This window comes from Sitophilus oryzae, unplaced genomic scaffold, assembly GCF_002938485.1.
Source record: "Sitophilus oryzae breed Bouriz unplaced genomic scaffold, Soryzae_2.0 scaffold_1181_pilon_pilon, whole genome shotgun sequence".
NCBI classification, from domain to species: Eukaryota; Metazoa; Arthropoda; class Insecta; order Coleoptera; family Curculionidae; genus Sitophilus; species Sitophilus oryzae.
The window spans coordinates 1,542,616-1,566,189 of NW_022145817.1; the positions used below are offsets into that span (position 1 = coordinate 1,542,616).

General features: G+C 33.0%; 1 protein-coding gene across 1 annotated transcript in view; it reads right to left on the minus strand.

The window, feature by feature from the left end:
* LOC115891461 (tumor necrosis factor receptor superfamily member wengen) overlaps positions 1 to 23,574 on the minus strand; it is a 228,457-nt gene that overhangs the window by 110,601 nt on the left and 94,282 nt on the right. The window contains exons 2-3 of the mRNA XM_030911913.1: positions 22,006 to 22,304; positions 8,400 to 8,620 (exon numbers count right to left, since the gene is read on the minus strand). Of these exons, the coding sequence (XP_030767773.1) occupies positions 8,400 to 8,620; positions 22,006 to 22,304 (520 nt within the window). The remainder of the gene's footprint in view (positions 1 to 8,399; positions 8,621 to 22,005; positions 22,305 to 23,574) is intronic.

Genomic DNA, 23,574 nt, shown 5'->3' on the forward strand with positions numbered 1-23,574 from the left:
AAATTATGTCGTTACATATAAGTTTATATATAAAATTATAAGTACCTACAAGTTTACACTTGATAACTGTCAAGCTTCATTCAGAACCTCGCAATTAGTGGAATAAATTAGTATTTTCAATTAGCGTAGAAGTTTGTTCACCTATTTTTAATGTAAGCATTCAGAACCTCATAATTAATGGTAGTAATTTTCAATTAGTCGAAAAGTTAACAAACTGTCATTTTGGCCTTTGATTATCAACTGTCAAGAAAAATTTAGGCTTTTCATCCGATTGAAATGAATCTTTTTGAGCATTCACCTGTTAAGCTTGAACTCCCTGTGACTGTGACTACCTGTGTTGGTAACTATTGGTAACTCTAAAGATCTACATCATTCAATATATCGATATTTGAAAAAAAAGTGAAAGTTTGATATCTGCAGAACAAAGGCACGAAGGATTTTAACAAATAACATACGTACAGTAGAAAAGTACATACCTATGGCAATCTTCAACATAATTTGGCTTTGTAATAAAATGTATAAGCACTTGTAAATATTTTGTTTTCGTATGATCTCTGCCTTGCTGAGCAGAAAACGACCAAATTTGGTTGATAAAAATGTATCGAAATACAAAGAATATTCATTCATTTTTGTATCAATTGGAATGTCTACTATTTATTCTTATCAGTACACATTTTTTGGCTTATTTCTAACCAAACGCTTTTGTCCCGCTAAATTTATCTTCCAACGCACTGTGCGCTCGTCCGTCAAATGCAAAAATAACTGTCACTGTCTAAAATCTTTAGCGCCAACTTCAACTCGGTCAGTAGATGACGTAAAAAAACTGACAGTGCAGGAAGATAGGAATCGAACTATCCTTATCTCTATAGTATCCTTGCGGTTTAATACGGAACGGTTTGGTAAAATACTGGAAACGTCAAATGTTGACTTTTTCTAAATTTCAATATTATCTCTATTATAAAATGTATCTTTTATGCATTTTTAATGTACCTGTTCCCTGCTTTTACGTTTGCTTCTTCTTTTCAATGGAGTTTAATATTGAAAAGTACTTTATTAATAAACTGTTAAATTCATTAGACAGCTCAAGTGAAGATTTGCAGGTCGAATATTAAAATAGATCAATAATAAATAAACAAATCTAATCAATTTAGTAGCTTACAAAACATTCACGATTACTTATGTTGTTATGTTTTCATGTTTTCTTTTAATCTTCCTGACTTTAAGAAACAATGGCTGCATGATAAGTTTAAATGGTCCTAAAAAGGCATTCTATTTAGTTAATGAAATTTATTTACCTTTATTGCCTACCTCCATTGCTTTTGGATGTAAATACAAAATATTATTACAAACTTTAGAAATTAAATGAGAATTTCACCCGAACTTCCAATATTTGCTTGATTTCTGTCACCTAAATGACATTGATTGACAAACAAAACAAGAAAAACCAGCCTTCTCGCGCTGGTTAGTTTGGTGACAGTTATAACTGAATTTTTCAGGAACCGTGTTCCGTAATAAGAAAACTTTCAGGAAACCTATAGAAAAGGTACATAAAACCATAACCAAGGTAAGCAACGGAATACACCCTAAAAGTTTATTGTTTTATAATCTAAATATTATGCTTTCTCTGTTGATACAGACTACCGCAAGCTGTTGCTAGGATATTTTATTAATTTTAAGCTTACTTCGGGTTTCTCTTATTACCGATTCTGAACCGTCCTAGAACTGTGATGCGTATGCGCAGAAGGAAATATGAAGACATTATTTCATTTGCGCATGCGCTGCAGAATTCTAGGACGGTTCAGAATCGGTAATAACAAGAACCCGAACAAAGCTAGTATTGTGATTTTTAGACATTGTGAATGATCGTAAACTAAAACCTAATTTATTCCACTAATTGCGATTCCGCTACTACTTGTAACCGAAACGTTGTGTTAAACAAAAATAAATAAAGCAGACAATGGAAGTCCGAAATTCTTTTAGTTTCAATACTGTCTACCATAATTAATATTATTTTTCTTGAATTATTAATTTTTCTAGACAATCACTTTAGATGATTATTATAGTTTAAAATATCGATTTTATTTTATCGATTTCAATGGAAATTATTCTTCAAACCAATGTTCAAAACCATCAGTTGGAAACAAGTCCTACGTCGAGACAAGTAGTTGGTAACAAATCAGTTATCCGTCTGCAACGTTATGTCTTATTAAATTACAATATAATGTGCCTTAAAAAAACAATTACTCGACTAGGCAGTTCTGGCATTTAAGGTAATAAATCAAGCGTAAAATTGTCTCTGTGGCGTGTGTACGAGCAAAAACTGATGGGACACATGCCAGAAATATCGCGCTCGGCGAGATGCCTCTAATTTAGACAAATGCTACTTTCCGACGGAGAACAATACTCCGAAGAATGTTTTCTTTCAATAAGAAACGCTTAAATAAGATAAAAACAGTATTTCCTCGAAAAATTATAAAAATTACACAAAGAAAATCTGAGTGAAGAATGAAGAGACGAGTTCGACAGAGAAGATTCAAAAATGACAGAAAAATAAGTCCACTTTTAAATGTAATTATATGCTAAGACAAACTATGGCCAAAGTTTAATAGCATATCTTTAATTCTTCTTACAAACACAATAGGGGCAGTATATAAGCGCGATACCAAATTAAACTTTTAGTTACGTAATCGAGGGCGCGATTTTTTAATTCATTGTTGCCAACCATGGACATATTCGGCGCTAGGCTGACTAACTGGAATTTAAATTTGCCGCTGGGAATTCAGGTGGTAGCTCTGCTATAACAAAATGTCAAGTTGTCGCATCTATTTAATTATTTCCTGTAATTGTCATTCGTTTTGACACTTTAGTTTTGTATGGCGAGTTTTTGGTTTAAATGAATTATGTTTTAATACTTTAAACTTAAAAATGTTTACTAGCAGACCTTGCAGTTGAACATTGTCCTTTTTAGAACCACTATTAGTGCGAAGTGTCAAGATAACTTAATAGTCGTTGCTATTAAGCTCATTGCTAGATAGAATATGTTGAACGGGAAAGCGGTAGTAATGGCTAGGGTTGCCAACTGTCCTCTTTTTGTCCTCTTTTCTCTCGCGTATTGAAAAAGTTTTCTTTTTTACATACCAAACTCAAAATCTAAAAAAATGTTTGTGTATCGCCGCAATGCTTTAAAAAATTGTTAATTTGTGTCTTTCGCTACTCCCACTCGTTTGTATAGAAAATAAGTCGAAGAAATATTTGTGGAAGCGAAACTATTTTATGTTTACTTACTGTTGGCTCATGTTTTGTTGAAAATTTGTTTTATTTTAACAAGTTTTCAGTAAAAATATTGTTAAAGAATGTAAGAAAAACCATCAATCGCATACCGTTGACATAAATTAATTTGGTAAATTCTAGACATTTAAGCGAGGTTTCAAAAAATGTTTCACCTGTGCCTCTTTTTTACCCTCTTGTCCTCTATTTTTATTTTGAAAGTTGGCAACCCTAGTAATAAAAAATGTCTCTACCTATGTGGCGGATTCATCTATCCAAAAAAATCCTTTATGGGTATTTCGCCACTGCACTGCAAGAAAAATCTACAAAATGAAATAGTTATTTTTTGTAAACACTGCGTTAAACCTAAACGGACGCTGCTTGTCAGAAGTTGTGTTTACAGTTATAAAAATTTGCCTAACAAAGAAAAAAATGCTTAACGTTTCGGAAAATTTTCTCTTTTCGTCGTCGGAAGCAAAAAAATATAAAGAATAAAGAAAAAAACTATTTAAAATGTTCAAATTGAACTATTCGAGAACACTTTACGTTTTAAAACAGATACGTCTACAAGAAACCGTTGACGTTCTGTTAAAATGACATTATATTAAGTTAAACTTAAAAATTAACAATTACTACCTGATAACAATTACTTAATAAGGTAAAACCAAAAAGCCCAAACTTTCTGTATGATTATTTTTACATTTTACGTCTGTTATGTTTATTTATGTTATGTTCTTTAAAATCAAAGAAGCGATTGCCATACATTACTAACATCTACAGATACATGAGCAATACATTTATTTTTATTAGATTGAATTAAAAAAGCCTCTTTTATTTTTCTTTTAGAGGCTATCGCTTCTTTCATTATAATTTTGGCGTTATTAAAATTTATTCCGTGCCCTGTGTCCCATGAATGCTAACAAATCTTAAAGTGCGTATTCATTATCCGAACGAACGAACGAATGTTCGCTAGTGGTATGGACGGGGACCGTACGATAGACGCACGAGAAGACCGGACCATAGACCGGACGCATTTCTTGGTGAACGCCTTTGATGTACCGACTCGAAACGGATGGTCGAGCGAACGAACGAACGAACGGCCGCATGCGTTCGGTCCCCGTCTAAATATACCGCACTTTCATTCGTTCGTTCGTTCGTTCGGATAATGAATACGCACCTTTATCCGAACGAACGAACGAACGATCGAGCGAACGAATGGAATTCGGTATATTTGGACGGTGGACCGAACGCATGCGGTCGTTCGTTTGTTCGTTCGCTCGGCCATCCGTTTCGAGTCGGTACGTCAAAGGCGTTCGCAAACGAATGGGTTAAGGTGTTTTTGTTTGGTTCTAAAATCCGGTCCCGTCCATACTACTACCGAACGAACGAATGAACATTCGTTCGTTCGTTCGGATAGTGAATACGCACCTTTAGATTTGTGAAAATCTCCCTTTCTTAAATAATCTTTATGTTCTTTAATTCTAACATTTAATGGTCTAGATGTTTCACCAATGTAAAATTTAACCCTAGTAATGGCCCTTTATGTCCCTTAAGGAGGCGAGATTTGTTGATGTAAATAATAACTGTTTATATAGTTATAATTAATTTATTTTTGTTTCCTAAAATATTTCGATTAGAAGAAAATATGTAATAAAAAATATGAAAATATGGAAATTAGGGCATGTGAAGATTACAGGTACCTGGGATCGATATTTACAGGAGATGGAACGGACGATAGAGAAATAAACAACAGAGTATGGAGCACTATGGAGCACTGAAATTACAAAAAACAGGAAATATAATATATACGAGACACTAGTTAAAAGCATATTACTCTATGGATGTGAAACATGGCGACTCACTGAAAGGAATAAAAGGAAATTAGAGACAACAGAAATGGACGCGATTAGAAGAGCAATGAGAATTTCACGGAGGATAAGATCAGAAATGAAGACATTAGACAACAGATGGGAGTAGAAGGAACAATAGTAAATGATATAGAACAAAAACAATTAATATGGTACGAGAATGCACAATGAAAGAATTCCAAAACAAGTCATTCATTGGATACCACCTGGTAAACGAAAGAGAGGACGTCCCAAGAAAACATGGATGGAAGGAATAAGAAGGTCGATGAGCGAGAAAAATCTGACCGAAGATCGATGGGAAAATCGCACAGGGTGGAAGTTAGGCATCGGACAACGTCGTAAGACGTTCTGACCCGAATTTATATATATATATATATATATATATATATATATATATATATATATATATATATATATATATATAGAAAATATGTAAAAGTGGGCAACGCTCTGCCGGTCAAGCTTAATCACGTGACTATATGAATTATAGTCTGTCCAAGGAAAGGATGCCTAACAGTGACAGTTGCCTATAATAATAATTTAGAGGTAAGTTAAATTTCCAAATCCTCATAAACTTTTTTACGAGCGAGTACGCGCCAAGTCAGTGATTTCTAGGGCTTGATATCGCCAAAATTATCATCGATTGGCACCCACTAGCCGTCATTGGCATATTTTCTTCGATCGTACGGTATATAATTTAATGTATTTAAATTAAGGTTTTAAGATGCCCAAACATTACACCCAAAAAAGGGAAAATTTACATACATATAAATTTATGATATTTAATTTTTGATCCTTTTTCATGCTCGACCATTTAAATATTCCGCAATGTATACAGATAAAAACAACATTATGTAAATTTTGGGAAATATTCGCTTACCGAAAGTGAATTTCCTCACGTAGAGTTACCCTAAAACCCGTGTTAGATGTGGCTAGAAAATTAAATTCCCGAAGTCACGTCGTAACAGACATAAATATAATAATAGATTATGTTGCATTAGCAGTAACTTACTCGTATTATGTGTATACTTAATACAAAACATTTTATATAACTAATATTTAATTTTGTATAAAGTTTTGGAAAAATAAAAGCTAATATGTATGTGCGTTAAAATCTGCCTGCAAACGATTTAATTATAAAGGCGCATTTACACGAGTCTTGTCAAGTCAATTTAATTCACATGATTGCAATATGACAGTCTAAACTCGTGATAAATCATGTCAATTGTTCAGGTGAGTTGAATTAAGTCTCAGTTGATTATTGTTTAACTTTTGACATTCAAGTGATGTTGGATTGGTTGTCAAGTTTATTAATATTTATGAAAAATACGAGTGTATACAGAACACACAGAATCAGAAATACAAAATTCTTGCGTCAAAACTAACTGTCACAGTGACACGTGTCATACACGATACACGGTCAAGTTGGCCTTGGTCCGTTCATCGACATACCATATTTCATTTAAATCGGACGATTTTTTTATTTGATTCATTGATGATGGGGTTTCGTAGTGCACGAAACGTCGTCAAAATATCATGAAAAGATGGGATCAGACTTCCAACGAGTTTTATGTACGGTGGTATGGCTGTGCTCAACTTGGGAAGTTGGTAACAGATTTATTCTTCATTAATTATAATTATCTTTTAAATAATGATTTTTTTCCATAGCTACTGTTAAAATTGCTTTATATCTATCAAAAATAGTAGATAATATAGTACTTTAACAGCAAGGGTAGATTAAATAATGATACTTTAACAGCGAGAATAGGTTAAAAACTTTATTTCTTGTCGCACGATTTTTAATTGCTTCCATTTTTGAAAATTTTAGTATTCCTTTTCATGATTTATTCGGGATTTAAATGGAAGTAGTTTGGATATGGCGTTTTTCGCCTCAGCCTGAATATCTGTTGGTAATTTACTTATTTCTCGACAACGTAAGAGAATTAAAAAATATTGACTCAAAACTGACAACTAAAGAGACAGCTTTATTTATTTGTCAAATTACATAGACATCAACGCCAACACAGTAAGTACAATATAATATTTTCTACTAGTAATAAATTCCTTGAAATAATAATTTCTGAATACCTTTTAAAACGTAACTCGCTATGGAAAAAAATATTGTTTTATACACGACGATAAAATTGTATTATCGTCTCCCGAAATTAATTCAATCGCAATTTCAACTATTAGTATCACATATTGTAACACATGTCTGTTATTTCATTAGAAGTAACTGTTGACAACTATTTTTATAAATAACCTTAAATAACAGCATTTTCAGATGGAGCGGACCGTATGATGTTTTTTCAATATAGCTCATCCGAACGGAGCATACGCGACCTATGTGAAATTGTTCATATAATTGCTCGAAGTCGCGGATGGTCCGTCGCGGACGCTCCGCTTTACAACGCTTTCAGGTGGAACGGACCGTACGCGCAGAGCGTCCGCGCGGATGTTTTTTTCAATATAGCTCATTCGGACGGAGCATACGCGACCCATGTGAAATCGTTCATATAAACTCATGGTACTTGCTCGAAGTCGTGGACGGTCCGTCGCGGACGCTCCGCTCCGTCTGAAAACGCCGTTAAGCGCTGTAAAAATCGTCAAATAACAGCAAAATTATAAACTATGCCAAAAGATCTTTACACAAATTGTGGCATATAATTTCTATAATAAAAAAATTGTTTATTATGGTTAACTGTAATTCGCTATATATTCAATTAAACAGGTTTTATAAATATTTAAATGAAAATTCATAAAACAATTTATATAAACGAAAAATCTTATAATCCAGAAGTCTGTATGCGCTTTATATTTCGAATTCAGGCAGTTTCCTCACAAAAGACCACCCACTGCGGATCTGATGGTCTATTGTATACAGATTTTTGTAATAAAATGTCCTAGCACGATAGTTTTGCCTGTCAATATACAACGTCAACGTCTTCACGAACATAGAACTATTTTATAACATTTTATTTGATTTTCTCTAGATTATAGAAAAAAAATCCTTAAAATAAATTGCCGTAAAATATCGTCTGTTCGACGAAATTTTAAATATTTCCCCTATAAATAGTTGGGTATCGTCTGTCAAAATAGTCCTTTTTCTCGATCTATTCGTCTATTTCTTTTAGATATTGGTTCTAGACAGCAGGAGTGCCGGCTTTTATAAAACCTCGTGGGTGTTCGTCAGATATCAAGTTGTTGATTTTTTACATAATAATATATGAATAAAATACATTAAATATTCTTGAAGGTACTTACCAGCTTCAAAATTTTCCTTCAATCTTCGCCACTGCCTGGCCTGGTGTAACGAATACATGGTCACTACGAGAAAAAACAGGATAACAGCGAACACTGCTGATGTCAGCGCTATAGCCTGCCAATCCCAGACCAGCGTTTCAGTACTGGAAAATGGAGCCTCGGAACTGGACACTTCCAAAGCTACCGAAGCTACAGCACGGGACCTCAGCTCATCTTCATACCTAAAAGAATACATATTGTAGTGCTAATAATAATCATTATAATTAATGACATATAATTATAGGGTACAGTCTTGGTCTCGCAGCAAGACTTCAAAGTCTTGCACTTCTGAATATAGATTTTCACAAGAAGCGCTTTCTACATAGAAAATCTTTAAATAAATAGATTTTCAAATAATTTAATGGAAATCAAACTTTAAAGAAATATGTATATGTATAATATGAATGGTGAAATTTTTTAGTTTATAATATACAGGGTCGTCCGAATTAAATTTAGGAAACTTCGGCAGCATATTCTACATATAAAATTAAGTAAAAAAAGTTCGTACAAATGTATATCCTAAAATGCTTCGTTTCGGAGATACAGTGTGTAGAAGTTTTATTTTCATTACTATTTTTTCGAGACATGGCACAACTAACTGCATTTTACATGTGTACGTGTGAATTGATTAAGTAATATCGGTTGTATCGATACACAACTTACGTAAGAGTGATACATTTTTGTCCGTACCTGTATAAAACGCGGAATAGAAAATAGAGGATTGCGAGGAAACTTGGAAGCGAACCCTTTCCTATAAAATGGAATCAGTGACAAAATTTATATAATCGGCACAAAATTACAATAGTATAAAACGGGGCAATTGCAGAGTTACAAGCTTCCATGTGATTATTTACATCGATAAATTACCTTTTTCCAATTCTTGAATTAAGTTTAAATGTATTTTTCAGCCTCTAGCATTACAGCCAACATAAAAAGTTGCTAGATTTAGATAGATATACAAAGGTATGAGCGTAACACATGGTCATTAATTTTATTATTTAATGACTGGTACTGTTATGCCTTTCATCGTGCCTTACATCAATCTACTATATCCTAAGTAAGCAGATGTTTCAACAGTTTTTGCTTTAATGGTAATTACCTCTTCTGCACAGAGAGAAAATCTATACCGATTCAATATGGCTTAGTTCAGTCAAAGTTTACTAAATAAAATATAAGTTCCGTCACTTGTGCCGGCGGCAGGTATCAAAGCCGCTTCACGCACGTGTTTCCCAGTGTATTACTGGTGTGTGGACTTTGGACCCAGCATACGGCGGATCACGTTTGAAATTCGAGGTACGAGCATTGGTATCTCAAAAACCGTAATAGATACGAAGATGGTTAAATTAGGCAAAGTTGCGTCTTGGGCTGTTCACCAAGATGCCATCAAAAAAGTTTTAAAAATTTCAAGGATTGCTGAGTTTTTTGGAAAAAACGGATTTTTTTGAAAACTAATTTTATTTTTTCCTGTCGTTACTTTTTAGAAAATCAAAAAACTAATTGCACATTCTCATAGCCACTTTATTAGGGCTATCTGATAGTATTTTTAGATTTTCAAATTAGCTGATAATTTGTGAGATACAGAGGCCAAGTTAATTTTTTTAAATACGGACCTGCATTTTTTATTTCGGATTTTGAAAGAACTCAGTCTCCTGAGTACAATGATATGCCACACTTTATACTTTTTTTTGTTTTGGGTACCTTAACAGCAACAAAATTATTTAATTATAATTTAAAAAAAATTCAAGTCCGACTCTGTTTTTTAAATTATTTAATCTGATTATATTTATCGCAACAATATTGATCAGTGCTAATTAACATTGAATAAGGAAAAATTGAGCCAATTGAAAGATTCAAATAAATAATATCCAGATCGGCAATTTAAAGATATTATTTTTAACTTTTCTTATTGTGAATTTGAAATTCTCAGTGTACAATCTAATAATTTGCATAATATTAATTGTAGTTATTATGAATAAATTAACTTCTACAAACTAGTTTCTAATGCTTTACATAGTCTACATGTTCGAAAGGGTTACCAGTCTCCCTATTGCACAAATTTATTTTTCGTTCAATTTTATTTATAGCTTTTGAATAGATCTTCTTATACTTTCGAATGCATTTTGTACCGTTTATTGTAACTGCCGAGATGTGTTGATTTTACTTTTTTGTTAAAATTTGGACCTGTCGAATTACTTGACGTCATCAGACGGTCCAGGTACCTTGCTGGCCATTATACTGCTCTACCATTTCCAATCCATCTTCCGGGGAAATGAGTTGATTGTTTATATTACATTTAATTTATATTATGTTTATATTTCATTTTATTTATTATTTTATTGCATTTGATTTTCCGTATCCAACCTACGTCACTGTTAAGTTTGAAAGCTTATCAATATTGTAACGATGAATATATCAAATATTAAAAAAAAATCAGAGCCAGACTTGAAATTTGTTTAAATAAATTGTGTCCTAATTTCCAAAACAAAAAAAATAAGTGTGGCATATCATTGTACTCGAGAGAGCGACTTCTTTCAAAATCTGAAATAAACAATGCAGGCCCGTATTTAAAAAAATTAAGTTTGCCTCTGTATCTCACAAATTATCAGCTGATTTGAAAATCTAAAAACACTATCAGATAGCCCTAATAAAGTGGCTATGAGAATGTGCAATTAGTTTTTTGATTTTCTAAAAAGTATCGACAGGAGAAAATAAAATTGATTTTCAAAAATATCCGTTTTTTCCAAAAAACTCAGCAATCTTTGAAATTTTTAAAACTTTTTTAATGACACCTTTGTGAACATCCCAAAGCGCAACTTTGCCCCAATTTAACCATGTTCGTATCTATTACGGTTACCGAGTTACCAATGCTCGTACCTCGAATTTGTAGCACCCTGTATACAGTGTGTCAAAAAACATGTGCCATCTCTCGGTGGGGAGATTCCTCTCCTAAAAATAAGATTTATATTACATATCAACATAGGTCCGATTCTGCTTTGTTCTGTAGTTACAGGGTATTAAAGTCTTAATATTTCTTCGATTTATTGTTGTACTTTTCTTCCAAGTCCTTAGGATAAAAGTTACTATAAATGTGACATATTTTAAAGTTTAAAAAATGTCGACATATTCACCAAGTTCGTGCATATGGGTTAACACTGGAATATTTTTCTAAAAAAAGCATGTACGCCACTGACTGATATACACTGATAGTGTAAACAGTTTAATGCTTACACTATTTCGATGATTATAGGATTGTCAATTGATATTTTTTCGATTTCGGTCTCCTTGATGAGATAAACGCAACTTTATTAATTACTAGTTGAAGCCTGGCGCATCCGCCACGACGACATCAGGAAAAAAATACTTTTTATTTTTTGTTTAATTAAATGAAAAACAAAAAATCCGGCGACGAGAGTTTTAAGAAGAGCCAATTAGCTATCTTTTAGTAAAAAAAGCAACTTTCTAGAGCAAGTCGTTACTTCAATAGAGACGACACAGATAAACATTAGCATTTTATATATGTATGTAGATTCTTGGTCCAAGTCTAATAACAACTTTTCAAAACTATTAATAGCATTATCTTGAGAAAGTTTTAAATAAGTACACATTGATTCCTCGTCAAAAAAAATGAAAAAAAGTTCCTAGAAACTTAGGTGTGGAAATGCATAATTTTAGAATTACAAAATGTTAAAACTTTATAAAATTAGCTTGGTTTTTGTAATTATGTTAAATACCATTATTTTTATTTGAAATAGTTGTAGATTGGATTAATAGTAATAATGACTAATACTAATACTACTTAATAATAAATTAGGTAAAATATATAATTTATTACTTTTATTTTAATTTTATTAATTGTGATTAATCAAATTGTATTTATCTCATCAAGGAGGACGAATTCGACAAAATATCAAGAGATAACTTTTAATTGGCATTAAACGGCCTACACAATTTTGGTATCAAAAAAAGTCAGTGGCGCACATGTTTTTTTTAATATTCCAGTGGTAACCCATATGCACGTCCCTGATAAATTTATCGACACTTTTTAGTATTAAAATTAGCACTTATAGTACTAGTACTTTTAGCCTCAAAATTTCATTCAAATCTCTAAAAGTACTTGGAAGAAAATTATAATAAATCAGAGAAAAATATTAAGACCCTGTAGTTACGAAACCAAGCAGAATCGGAACTATGTTGATATGAAAAATAAATCTTATTTTTACGTGATTTTGAATCATCCCACGAGAAATTACACATGTTTTTTGAAACTTCTTGTATAAGCATCGTACAATATACACTAATCGCTGTAAAGATATTTTAACAATTCTAACTACATTCTACATGCGTACGTGTGAATTGATTAAGTAATATCGGTTGTATTGATACATAACTTACATAAACAAATCATAACATTCTAGACAAATAATAAGGCCAGCATTCAGTACATGTCATCAGAATTTGTGTGGTAAGATGTTTATCACCTTTAAATGCTCATGGCGATTTATATGATCTCATACGCTTGCAATCAGCGATTAACCTTCTAGGCTGTATACTATTCTTTAGAACCGATTGGGCATCACACGATTTGGACATCACACGATTTGGACATCTACTAACAAACCAGAAAAAGACACGAATAACATTAGACGATCAAATCAATTTTTCCAAAGCTCCTTGATTAAAAATTAATGGTTTTAATACATCCATGGTACTCTAAATTGAAATTAAAAAAATATTTTTTTCGTCATTCTATTCAGAATGTCATTTTCTATCATACAAACTAAGAAAAAACCGAAGGTACCATGTAAAATTCAATAGTATATTACATACCGAAAATGTTTTATTACTGTCGAGAGATTAACTAAATCTCGAGACAATAATGAAAACTGTCCTCCGAGGTTTGTTAACTATTTTATTTACAACCACATCATTAATAAAAAAATAGTTATTATTCTTAAAAAGGTCCGATTAAATTTATATCTCCGAAACTGAAGTTCCAAGAAAAGTCGTAATATATCTACAAATTCATTTACCCACTAGTAGATATAAAAAGCATTTTTGGTAAACTTTGTCTTAAATAGTTTCTGAAAAATAAAATTAATTTTCTTAAAAAGGTCCGATTAAATTAATATCTCCGAAACTAAAGTTCCAAGAAAAGTCGTAATATATCTACAAATTCATTTACCCACTAGTAGATATAAAAAGCATTTTTGGTAAACTCTGTCTCAAATAGTTTCTGAAAAATAAAATTAATTTTCTTAAAAAGGTCCGATAATTAATAGTTACCGGTACCAGTGGTTGTTATGGTGCAAACCTTCAACAGCAAAACAAACAACTAAGTGACAGTTTTGAATTTCTCGTTTGCTTTTTCGAATTTATATAACATAGAAAGCCGGAATGTTGTCGGAAAGTTCTGATAATGAAGACTACTTTAATATTGGTACTCCACCAGAACTTACAGAAGCTGCAAAAAGAACAGAAGCCAGTTTACTTCCAGAGAAAAGTAGGGGGCGATATGAAATAGCCTTGAAAGTATACGAAAAATGGTGTGCCGAAAGAAATGCTAAGAATATTGCTTCAGAGACAGTCTTGATGGCATATTTTAACGACATGGCAAAACAGAAAAAGCCATCTACTCTTTGGGCTACTTACAGCATGATACGGACAATGCTAGAATTAAAGGAAAAGACTGACATATCAAAATATCACAAACTCGTCGTTTTTTTTTAAAGCCAGAATGTAGGTTTTAAGCCAAACAAGTCTAGCATTTTTACCTTCAACAAATAAATGTATTAAAATCTTCAATTATTATTGTTAATCTTCTTGTTTATTTTTGTTGATGTTAGATAAGTATTTAATAAAGATATTACAAGAATATTTTGCTCAAGTAAATGAGTGAAGGAAATGAGTGAGAGAAATGGAAGAGGGAAGAAATGTAGATAATTTGACACTTTCAAATTTTTTAAAAGTCAGTAATGTACTACACTGGTTGTAAATAAAAGTTGTTATCATGTCCGATAAAATATGAAGTGGCCGAAAGTAATTGAAAAGGATAATATATCCCGATTTATGTCATAATATACTAATAAACACCAAATATCGTTTTTTTTTATTTGAAGAAATTAAAAAATTATAAGGGAGAGCCACTTTTGGTTAAAAAAATATCCGATATCTCCGTATTTATTATATTTTATTTGAATTTATTCAAATTATCCCAAAATCTTTAATTGATATTTATTAGAACAATTTTGGTTTAGCTGCAGAGAATCAAAAGCACCGTCACTGAAAAACATCTTACATTTATTACAACGACTTACATTTTTCCCATATACCTCGGCCGATACGCAACACTTCATTCAAATCACAACTATTACCGCCTTTTTCTTTTTTTAATTCATACGCGCGCACACATTAGTACGTTTTATCGCTTGATATGCATGGCACACCACGACAGACCAAACCCGTATATTTTACTATTACCACCGCAGCCGGTATACGCACGCTGGCATACCATCAACTGGGTTGGAGTTTGACCCACTTTATCATTTTCGTTGGCATTTCGCTCGAACCAATCGACCAGTCGGGTTATTCCAATCGAATCGAATATACAATAAGATAATTAAGAAAGTCATGGGTTGTACTGTCTAAATTGTACGAATTGATTCATACGTCATCAAGTTGCTTAATGTTATTGAAAAGCTTTACTGATGTATCTGGTTAAGAGTCCATTTCACTATAGTCCGAAAAAGTAGCAAAATAAGCGTTCGGCATTTAACGTTTTATGTAAAACTGGCTAGGTATTTTTACACAAATTAAGAAGGAAATTAAAGATAAAGGATTATACTATATCCGTATTGTAGGACATTTTTAGACAACTTCTTTATTTTTAAGATTTTGATGATCAATCATCAACAAAAGATTCCTTATGTTTGGGCTAAATTTTCTCGAAAATGAAAACAAAATTTAAAATTCCGTCAGAATACGGAAATAGATTGAAGTTTTGTGATTACTTATTAATTTCTCTCACCAATATGTCAAGTCAATAAACTGACTGCGGTACACGAAATTATTTATTACACCAACATGCTATGCCAGTAAGAATCCAGTAAAGAATATATTAGCATGCACATTTCCCTGTTTATTGTTTATTTAAAATTACCCGATTTTTACAGCATTGTTATTATTTTCCGGGGGAGTACACATGATTTTAGTTTTATTGATGTTTAGCTTAATGCCCAAAGCCTCGTATGTCCAGGTATATGTGTTTAGCATTTCTTGTAATTGCTGTATAACGTTCTCGCAACTAGAGCGCAGTCCCAAGAGGGAGATTATGATAGGCCTATACAAGTTTATACAAAATTACTCTTATTTATGACAGTAGAATTAGAATTAGAATGAGTGGGAGGGGGGTTAATCACTGCGACCTTACAGATCTATTGTGTCCCCCTTTCTTGAGTTATAACTCATCATACAGTCCCAGGGCTTTGACAAAAGCCAGTATCTGGGACGGTTTTATAGAGGGTAGTTCTCCATCTCCAATATCAGTCGTACCAAAATTCATGGCACGAATGGTTGTCGTCTCGGCGCACTCAGTGATGAGGTGTACTGTGTTTCCTCATTTTCCCCACAGAATCTGCATTCGCCGTTTCTTCTTAGTTTCAATCTACTGAGGTGTTAATTGAGGAGACAGTGTCCTGTTAAAAACCCCGTGACAATCCGAAGATTGTTCTTACTTAAACCCAGGAAGATCTGTGATTTTTCTTAATCATAAGCCCTCAGAAACTTCTTCGAGTGTCTTAGACCGTTGCAAGATTCCCACTCCAGGTTGCGGACGGAATCTTCCAAGTTTTTGAGTTCCGCCTTGAGTTGATTACCACTTGGAAAGCAGAACGGTTCTGGTCCAGTTAGTGGAGTGTTCGCTCCTTTTCTAGCTAGATCATTTGCTTTTTCATTGCCTTCTATCCCTTGGTGAGCAGGCACCCAGAGTAGGAGGACTTTGTTTTCTTTGCCTAATTTATTCAGCTTCTCTATGCATTCTTTGGCCAATTTCGAATTGATTGATACTGAGTTGATCGCTTTTACGCTGCTTGATTATTATCAGACAAGATGGCTATTTCTTGTTTCCGATAGTTCCTATCTAATATAAGTTGTACGCATCTTTCGATAGCGTAGATTTCTGCCTGTAGGATACTAGGGTAAGTGCCCATTGGTTCGGAGTATTTAGCTCTCGGCCCAAATACTCCGATCCCTGTTCCCGTATTGGTTTTGAAAGCATCAGTATACAAGTTATGGTATGGTCTTTCAACTGCTGGGCAAGCGTTTCGCTCTTCCAATCATTTTTATTGTTCAATACTACATTGAGATTTTCTCAAAGTTGTACGTTCTTGGCATATCGTCCACTGGGAGTTTCAGGAGTGGTATTTCCTTTTTGAGGGTGTTCCAAGCCCCTGATCTGACAATTCTCCCAGTTCTAATTCCGTTAGTGACCATTCTAATCATTGTCGCATGGGCATCTCTACCAATGACAATGTGCAGTGGTGTTAGATCTAGAATGACCTCCATTGCTGCTGTTGGACAGGTTTTCATGGCTCCTGTGATACAAACGCATGCTAGTCTCTGGACTTTGCACAAGTTTAGCCTTGCCGTCCGTTGCTCTAGTTTTGTGAACCAGGCAACTGCTCCATAAGTAATCATGGGTCTTACTATCATGGTATACATCCAGCGCAAAATGTTAGGGGAGCAGCCCCATCTATTTCCGGCCAGTCTTCTGCATATCATGAGAGCCTTTATGGCTTTGCTGGTAGTGTTCTTAATATGCCTGTTCCACAGGAGTTTACTGTCCAGGGTTATTCCCAGGTATTTAACTTCCTGTGTTGGCAGTATTTCCTTTCCATCTAGTTGGATTCTTTTCAAGTTTTTCAGACTTCGCCTTCTGGTGAATGGCACTATCGCGGTTTTGTCTGAGTTGATACTCAGCCCGACAGTCCTACACCATCTCTCAGTGATACGGAGTCCTCTTTGGATAATATCACACAAGGTGCCTTCATGTTTCCCCCGAGCGATCATGACTATGTCATCTGCATACCCAATGCAGTGTATTCCCGCTAGAGTTAATTCATCTAGTAGTTCATCCACCACCAAGCTCCACAGCAAAGGGGAGGTTACTCCACCTTGTGGAGTTCCTTGCGTTGTTTTAACAGCTACAGTTTTGGTGCCCATCTGAGCCTCTGCTGTTCGTGTTGACAGCATTTCCCAAAACCAGCGAATAATAGTTCTGTTCACCCCTCTTGTTTCTAGAGATCGCCTGACCACCTTATGTGGTATATTGTCAAACGCCCCCGCAATATCCAAGAAGGCACAAATTGCTGTTTCTTTGCTATCCAGACTTGTCTGTATTAGCTCCGTTAATTGGTACAGAGCAGTTTCTGTGGATCTGCCCGTTCTATATGCATGCTGACTATCATGCAGTGGTTTAACCTCTAGATGATTTTCTCCAATATGGTTGTCAACTACTTTTTCCAGCGTTTTTAGTATGAACGATGTGAGACTAATAGGCCTAAATGACTTGGGATTTGTCCAGTCAGTTTTGCCTATTTTGGGTATGAAGATTACTTTTGATTTATGACAATAAATCATCCGAAAAGGTGGGTGTTAAATTACTTTAAATGGGCGTCTATTTACAGTAATCTGTTTTGCTACCCAACAAACATTTGAAGTTAAAAGTACCCTGGACTATTATTGACCAACTGGAAATTGGTCGAAATTTCCAAGAATTGACGTCAAAATTCCCAAAGTGGGGAATAAAACTAAAGTAATTTGGAAGTTAAAAACAGGTTAACAGGTTATAATGTCTTGTATGAAATATGGGCTATGAAGTCAAAAATAACCGACCTGAGGTCATAACATTGTAAAATAGAGGTGAATTTTACTAAAAATTGTCCTAATTTATACTACCTACATTTTAACATGGGAAAGAAAGAGAAAGAATATGGTAAAGTATTTTTCTTTTTAATATGTGTATGTAAATGAAATTTCCAATAATGAACCTGGAAGACAAAAAAGTGTAATAACTGGCATGGCCGTTTGAACATTAATTCAATATGGATGAAATACCTACATATTATTATATGCACTTCCTAGTAAATGTAAATAAGTTATTGGTAAAAGTGGATTACTGGATTCGCAAGATAATTATGTCTGCGGAGAAGATTTTTCTGTGCGATGTAAATATGATGGCACTAAAAAATTATGCACCATTAAAATTTTATGTATTTTCAACAATTAATTTTAGAATAAATCGTTACTTTCAAGGTTCTAACCTAACTTTTTTTCAGCTAACTTCCTTGGTACACTTTTAAAGTTCTTAATTAGTTAATTTAACTTGTGGTAGGTAGTATTATTCATAAACGTCTGTTTATTTTTCTCAATAGTTTAGAACAATACCACAAAAAATATTTTTTGAAAACAAATTGGATAAGGAAATGGCCGCTAATGGTGTTTTTAACTATTCGTCTATAAAGTTGTGGTTTTTCATAATTTTAAAACCTTAAAGTCCGCTTTCTTTTTATGAGGTTAAGATTTCTTCAAATTAATAACCTTCAAGGTGAAGATTTCTTGCTGAAGGTATTTTTCCTTCGAGGTGCAAGTTAAAAAGTGTGTTATTATAGAGGACTTTTTGTTTTTATTGCACATAATGGACACGTTTAAGATTGTGTCGGTAATAAAAAAGAAATGCATTGAATATTCTTTCGTTCCCCACCAATGGGAACAAGGTAATGTGCTATGACGTAATAATCCCTCGAAAACTATTTTAAACGGAAATCACCCCGAGGAAATTAAAAAGGGTAATTTTTAACCCGGCGTATGTCTGACTTTCTTCCAAGTCAAAAAACTAAGTTACTTTTACCTTTGAAGCATAATAGCGACTTATGAGGTCGAAATAAATTAAATTTTCAACCTAATTTTAACTCCTCCAAATAAGGTTTGATTTAAAGTTATTAACAACTAAATTTTAACCTAACGTGAAAACCAAACAATGCCTTCGACCTCCGAGACAAATTTGAGGTTATAACAAAGTAACATTTGACCCTTGTTTAAGTCCCTGTAGTCTTAATGCCCGCAATAGGTTATCAGTAACTAGATTTTAATAATGCCAGCTAACTCCAACGTTGCTACTTTTCAAAGGCATTATTTTAGGTTATTATTCCCAAGTAACATTTTTCGGAGCCTAAAGTTTTATTAAAAGGTAACGGATATTTATAAGAGGTCTATAAGGAACCTTAACATTTATAAGAGTGTTTAAAGTCTTATAAGAACACTATTGGTGTTAAAAGTTTTGTAACACCTCGAAAAAATACCAAAATACTTGAAGTTTTATAATATTGCATCCAAAATGTTTTCGTTACCTTATTTATAAAACTTTTGGTATTGGTTACTTATGGTTTTTTTAAAAGGGTTTTATAGCGTTCTTAAAAACCTTATTATAAAACTTTTACTCTTGGAGTTTTATAGCTTACTTCGTAAAACTCTTATAAATCCTAAGGCACCTAATAAACATTCTACAGCTACTACAAAACCTAAAGATTTTAAAAAACTTATAGGCTCAGTAGCAACTCCTTTCATGTGTAGAATAGGGGGCGCTATATTTTTAAGGTTAGGTTATGTTTTATGTTCCTGTTTTGCTTTTGTAAATCAAAGATGGAAGAGGAAAGAAAAAGTTGGAAAAAATTAAATACAGTAGCAGTTTTTATAGAAAGTGCGTTAAAACCCGTAAAAATATTTTGGGAAGCACACCACCCACAACTACTAAAAATTACCAAAACTCAGACGTTCCTCAAGAAGATATATTGCCAAATACTTCGACTGAATCGACTGCCACCGATGAAGGAAGGGGCAAAGGACCTTTGGAAGAATGTATAGATTCAAAGACGGTGTTGATTTTCCATCTTCTGTGGTTTGGACAATTTTGAAGTGTATTGAAGGGTTTTGTTTTAATTATTTTGATTAAAAAATTGTTTTGCAAAAGCCAAAGCGCCCGAAACAAAAAGTGGGGTTATAGTCAATGGTCAAGTTTCTATAAAAATCTTTTTGGTAACTTATAAAACTATTAAGTATCACAAAAGCACCTCAGGTTTTATTGGAAGAGCAAAATTCCCATGACACCTAGGGAAGTGTTATAAGAGTTTTTAAAGTGTTGATGATTACTTAAAGGCCCATATAAAACTAGAGGTTTTTAAAAGGCGAAATGGCGAACATGACGTCCTTTTATAAGGCGGCCATTTTATATTTGTGTTGTTGTACTTACACAAAAAAGAAGAATATTGCATTTTAAGCAATATTACCGAAGCTTTAAGACGTATTTTTTCAAAAGCATGGGCTTAAGAAATGTTGCGCAGTTTATTTGCAAAAAAAAACAAATCATGAGACTTAAATTTAATTTTTTGGTTTTCACAAAATAAATTATATTTGAGTTGACTAAACGGGGGCGCTTTAGTTTTAAGAAGGGTAAAATGTTAATATTACTCGATAAATTTTCCGTGCCAATAAAATTTAGTCCTCATAGATTTCTTACAGAGTATTTAAGTTGTTATGATAATTATTATAACACGCCATTTTCATCAAAGTGAAAATCCATTGCTGTCAACTTTAAACTACAAGCAGAATAATAATGACAAGGACTTGAAATAGAATATATTGCAAACAAACGTTGTAGAAAGAGATGAACTTAAAAGGGGCTTTTTTTATTTTGGTGTTTATAAACACTATAAAGAATATAAAGGTTTTAAAGAGGTAACGAAAATGTATTCCTTGCCGCTATAAAACTTATTTATGCTTTATAAAGGTAAAGACAACCTCTTAGTTACCAATAAATGGAGAGTAAAGGTCACGTTAAAGGTTTTATAAGGTACTAAAATTCGGTCACCGTTACCTTTATAAGATTCTCCATTTAAGTGTTATAGGGGTGTTATAAGGGTAACGAAAACGTTTCGGGAACAATTGATAGGCTCTTAGGTTTTATTAAGTAGGTTATCGAAACGTAACCATTACCATTATAAAACAAAAAATGTTAGTTGGGATTAACTAGTTTACGACTTCATTTTTAGATTTCTCGCACTTTATTCCCTACAAGAAATTTGTTAAGTTAAATATAAGTAAAATTCAACCAAATAGTGGTTAATTTTCCGTGGTCAATGGTTTTTTCTCCTTCCTATGCTACTTGGGTAGGTTCATGTGTGTAAAATTTAATAAAAAGTATTCTAAAAAAAATTAAGCAGAGTAAGAAAATTATCTAAAAGATACGTAACATAAATTTATAAAAGTAATGCACTGGTGCTTGCTTAATTCCTCAATCTGATCTTATAATAGGTCAATAATAAAAACTATCTTCTTTAAATATATAAAGTTACTTGAAAAACCCCTGTAGAATAACCCAATAAAGTGTATTCAACACATGAAACGTTTAAAGAAATTTTTTAACGAAAAAACGAACAGGATTTATTTATATATGATTCTACAAAGACTGGCGATATGTTATTTGTGGCGACATCTGCTAGCGCAAATATTGACTTACCTCTTCTTATCTTCCTTCCGGTGCTTCTCGTGGTGTCGATGTCTGTCGTTGTGGTGTCTGTGCGGATTTCCGCTATTGCCAGTGAATAATTCACTCAGCGCACTAATCGGACCGCAAATAGTGTCTTTGTGCATCTCGCACGGTTTCAACACTACCGTACCGTGGGTGCAGTTGGAACAATTCGTGCATACTTGTAGTTCCGCGTTAAGGTACTGTTTTTCTGGGCAAATCGAGGCAAGAACCGATGAAGCTATGACGGTGACCAGGAGTAGACAGGGTGTGGAAACATGTTTCATCACCTGGAAATAAAATATTATAATTATTTCCTATACCCGATTATTTTTTGAAATATTAAATAAAATATGTGTAAAATTGACAAGAACATGATCTTAAATAAGTATTGGTAAAATCATGAATTGCACATTTTAAAAGTTAAAATTTGTGTTATAACATTAACGAAAGTCGACATATTTGATCTGTCTAAATAAATTCATTGGATATTGCACAGGGAAAACAATAAAATAATTTTTTATTTCCGTTTCTTATAAAATTGCCCAAATCTTCGTTATTTAAAATTTAACCTATGTATATTTTTCAATGATATTTCATATTCCTATACCTAAGCCTTCCTGTATTTTAAATAGAGGCAGTCAAAAAATAATAATGATTCTATTATTATACTTTCATTTCAAGAATTTTGTTACCATGATAATTACAGAAATTTAGCAAGTAAATTGTAATCGGTCCACATAAAGTTTAGATATTTGTCATGGTAACTATTTTCTTTAAACTATGTAATAGAAATAACTACAACAGAATGATTATTTTTTAAAAGGCTTTACTAAAGAAACCAGAAGGTTTAAATATAGAAACATGATACGTTGAAAAGCAATTTTTGATTGTGCTTCGATTTTTTAAATAATATACATAAGCTTGAATTTAAAATAACAATGATTTGAGCAATTTAATAACAAACATTTTTCTTAAAAAAATACTACTACCGGTTCTCCACGTACCATAGCCGTGAATCACCCTGTATAGGGGTGTTCCAATTTAAAAAGTCATCCCGATCCGATCACACTTTTGTGAGCCACCTTGTTGACATTAAAATATTCTCCTAAAACGGCCATAATACATACTTAGATATTATTATGCACTTGAACAAAATTCCTAAGTTCTTTTTAAAATACACTGTATAATTTTTGAGTTTCTTTCGCGATATTATGGCAACATACATAGACAGTAAATTAAATTTACAAAAAAAGAAAACCCAGAAAAAATCCAGGGGTTCAATTTTTCAAAGTAAAGTAAGGTTATTTTGGACTTAATAACTGAAAAAGGGTAAAGAGAAAGTATATTTGTTTTATCGAGATCTACCAACCCCGAAAATATTTACACTTATTTATGACTCACGCTGTAGAGCTATAAATTCGCACTGTTAGTTGGGGATACTATCGTGAGAACAGGAAGTACTAGCAAGGTGGTAATTTTGAGAGACTAAAGCAGATGGTCAATCTGTCTTAAATTAGTAAAAACTTATAAAACTTTCAAGTATTATTTTCTGGCTTT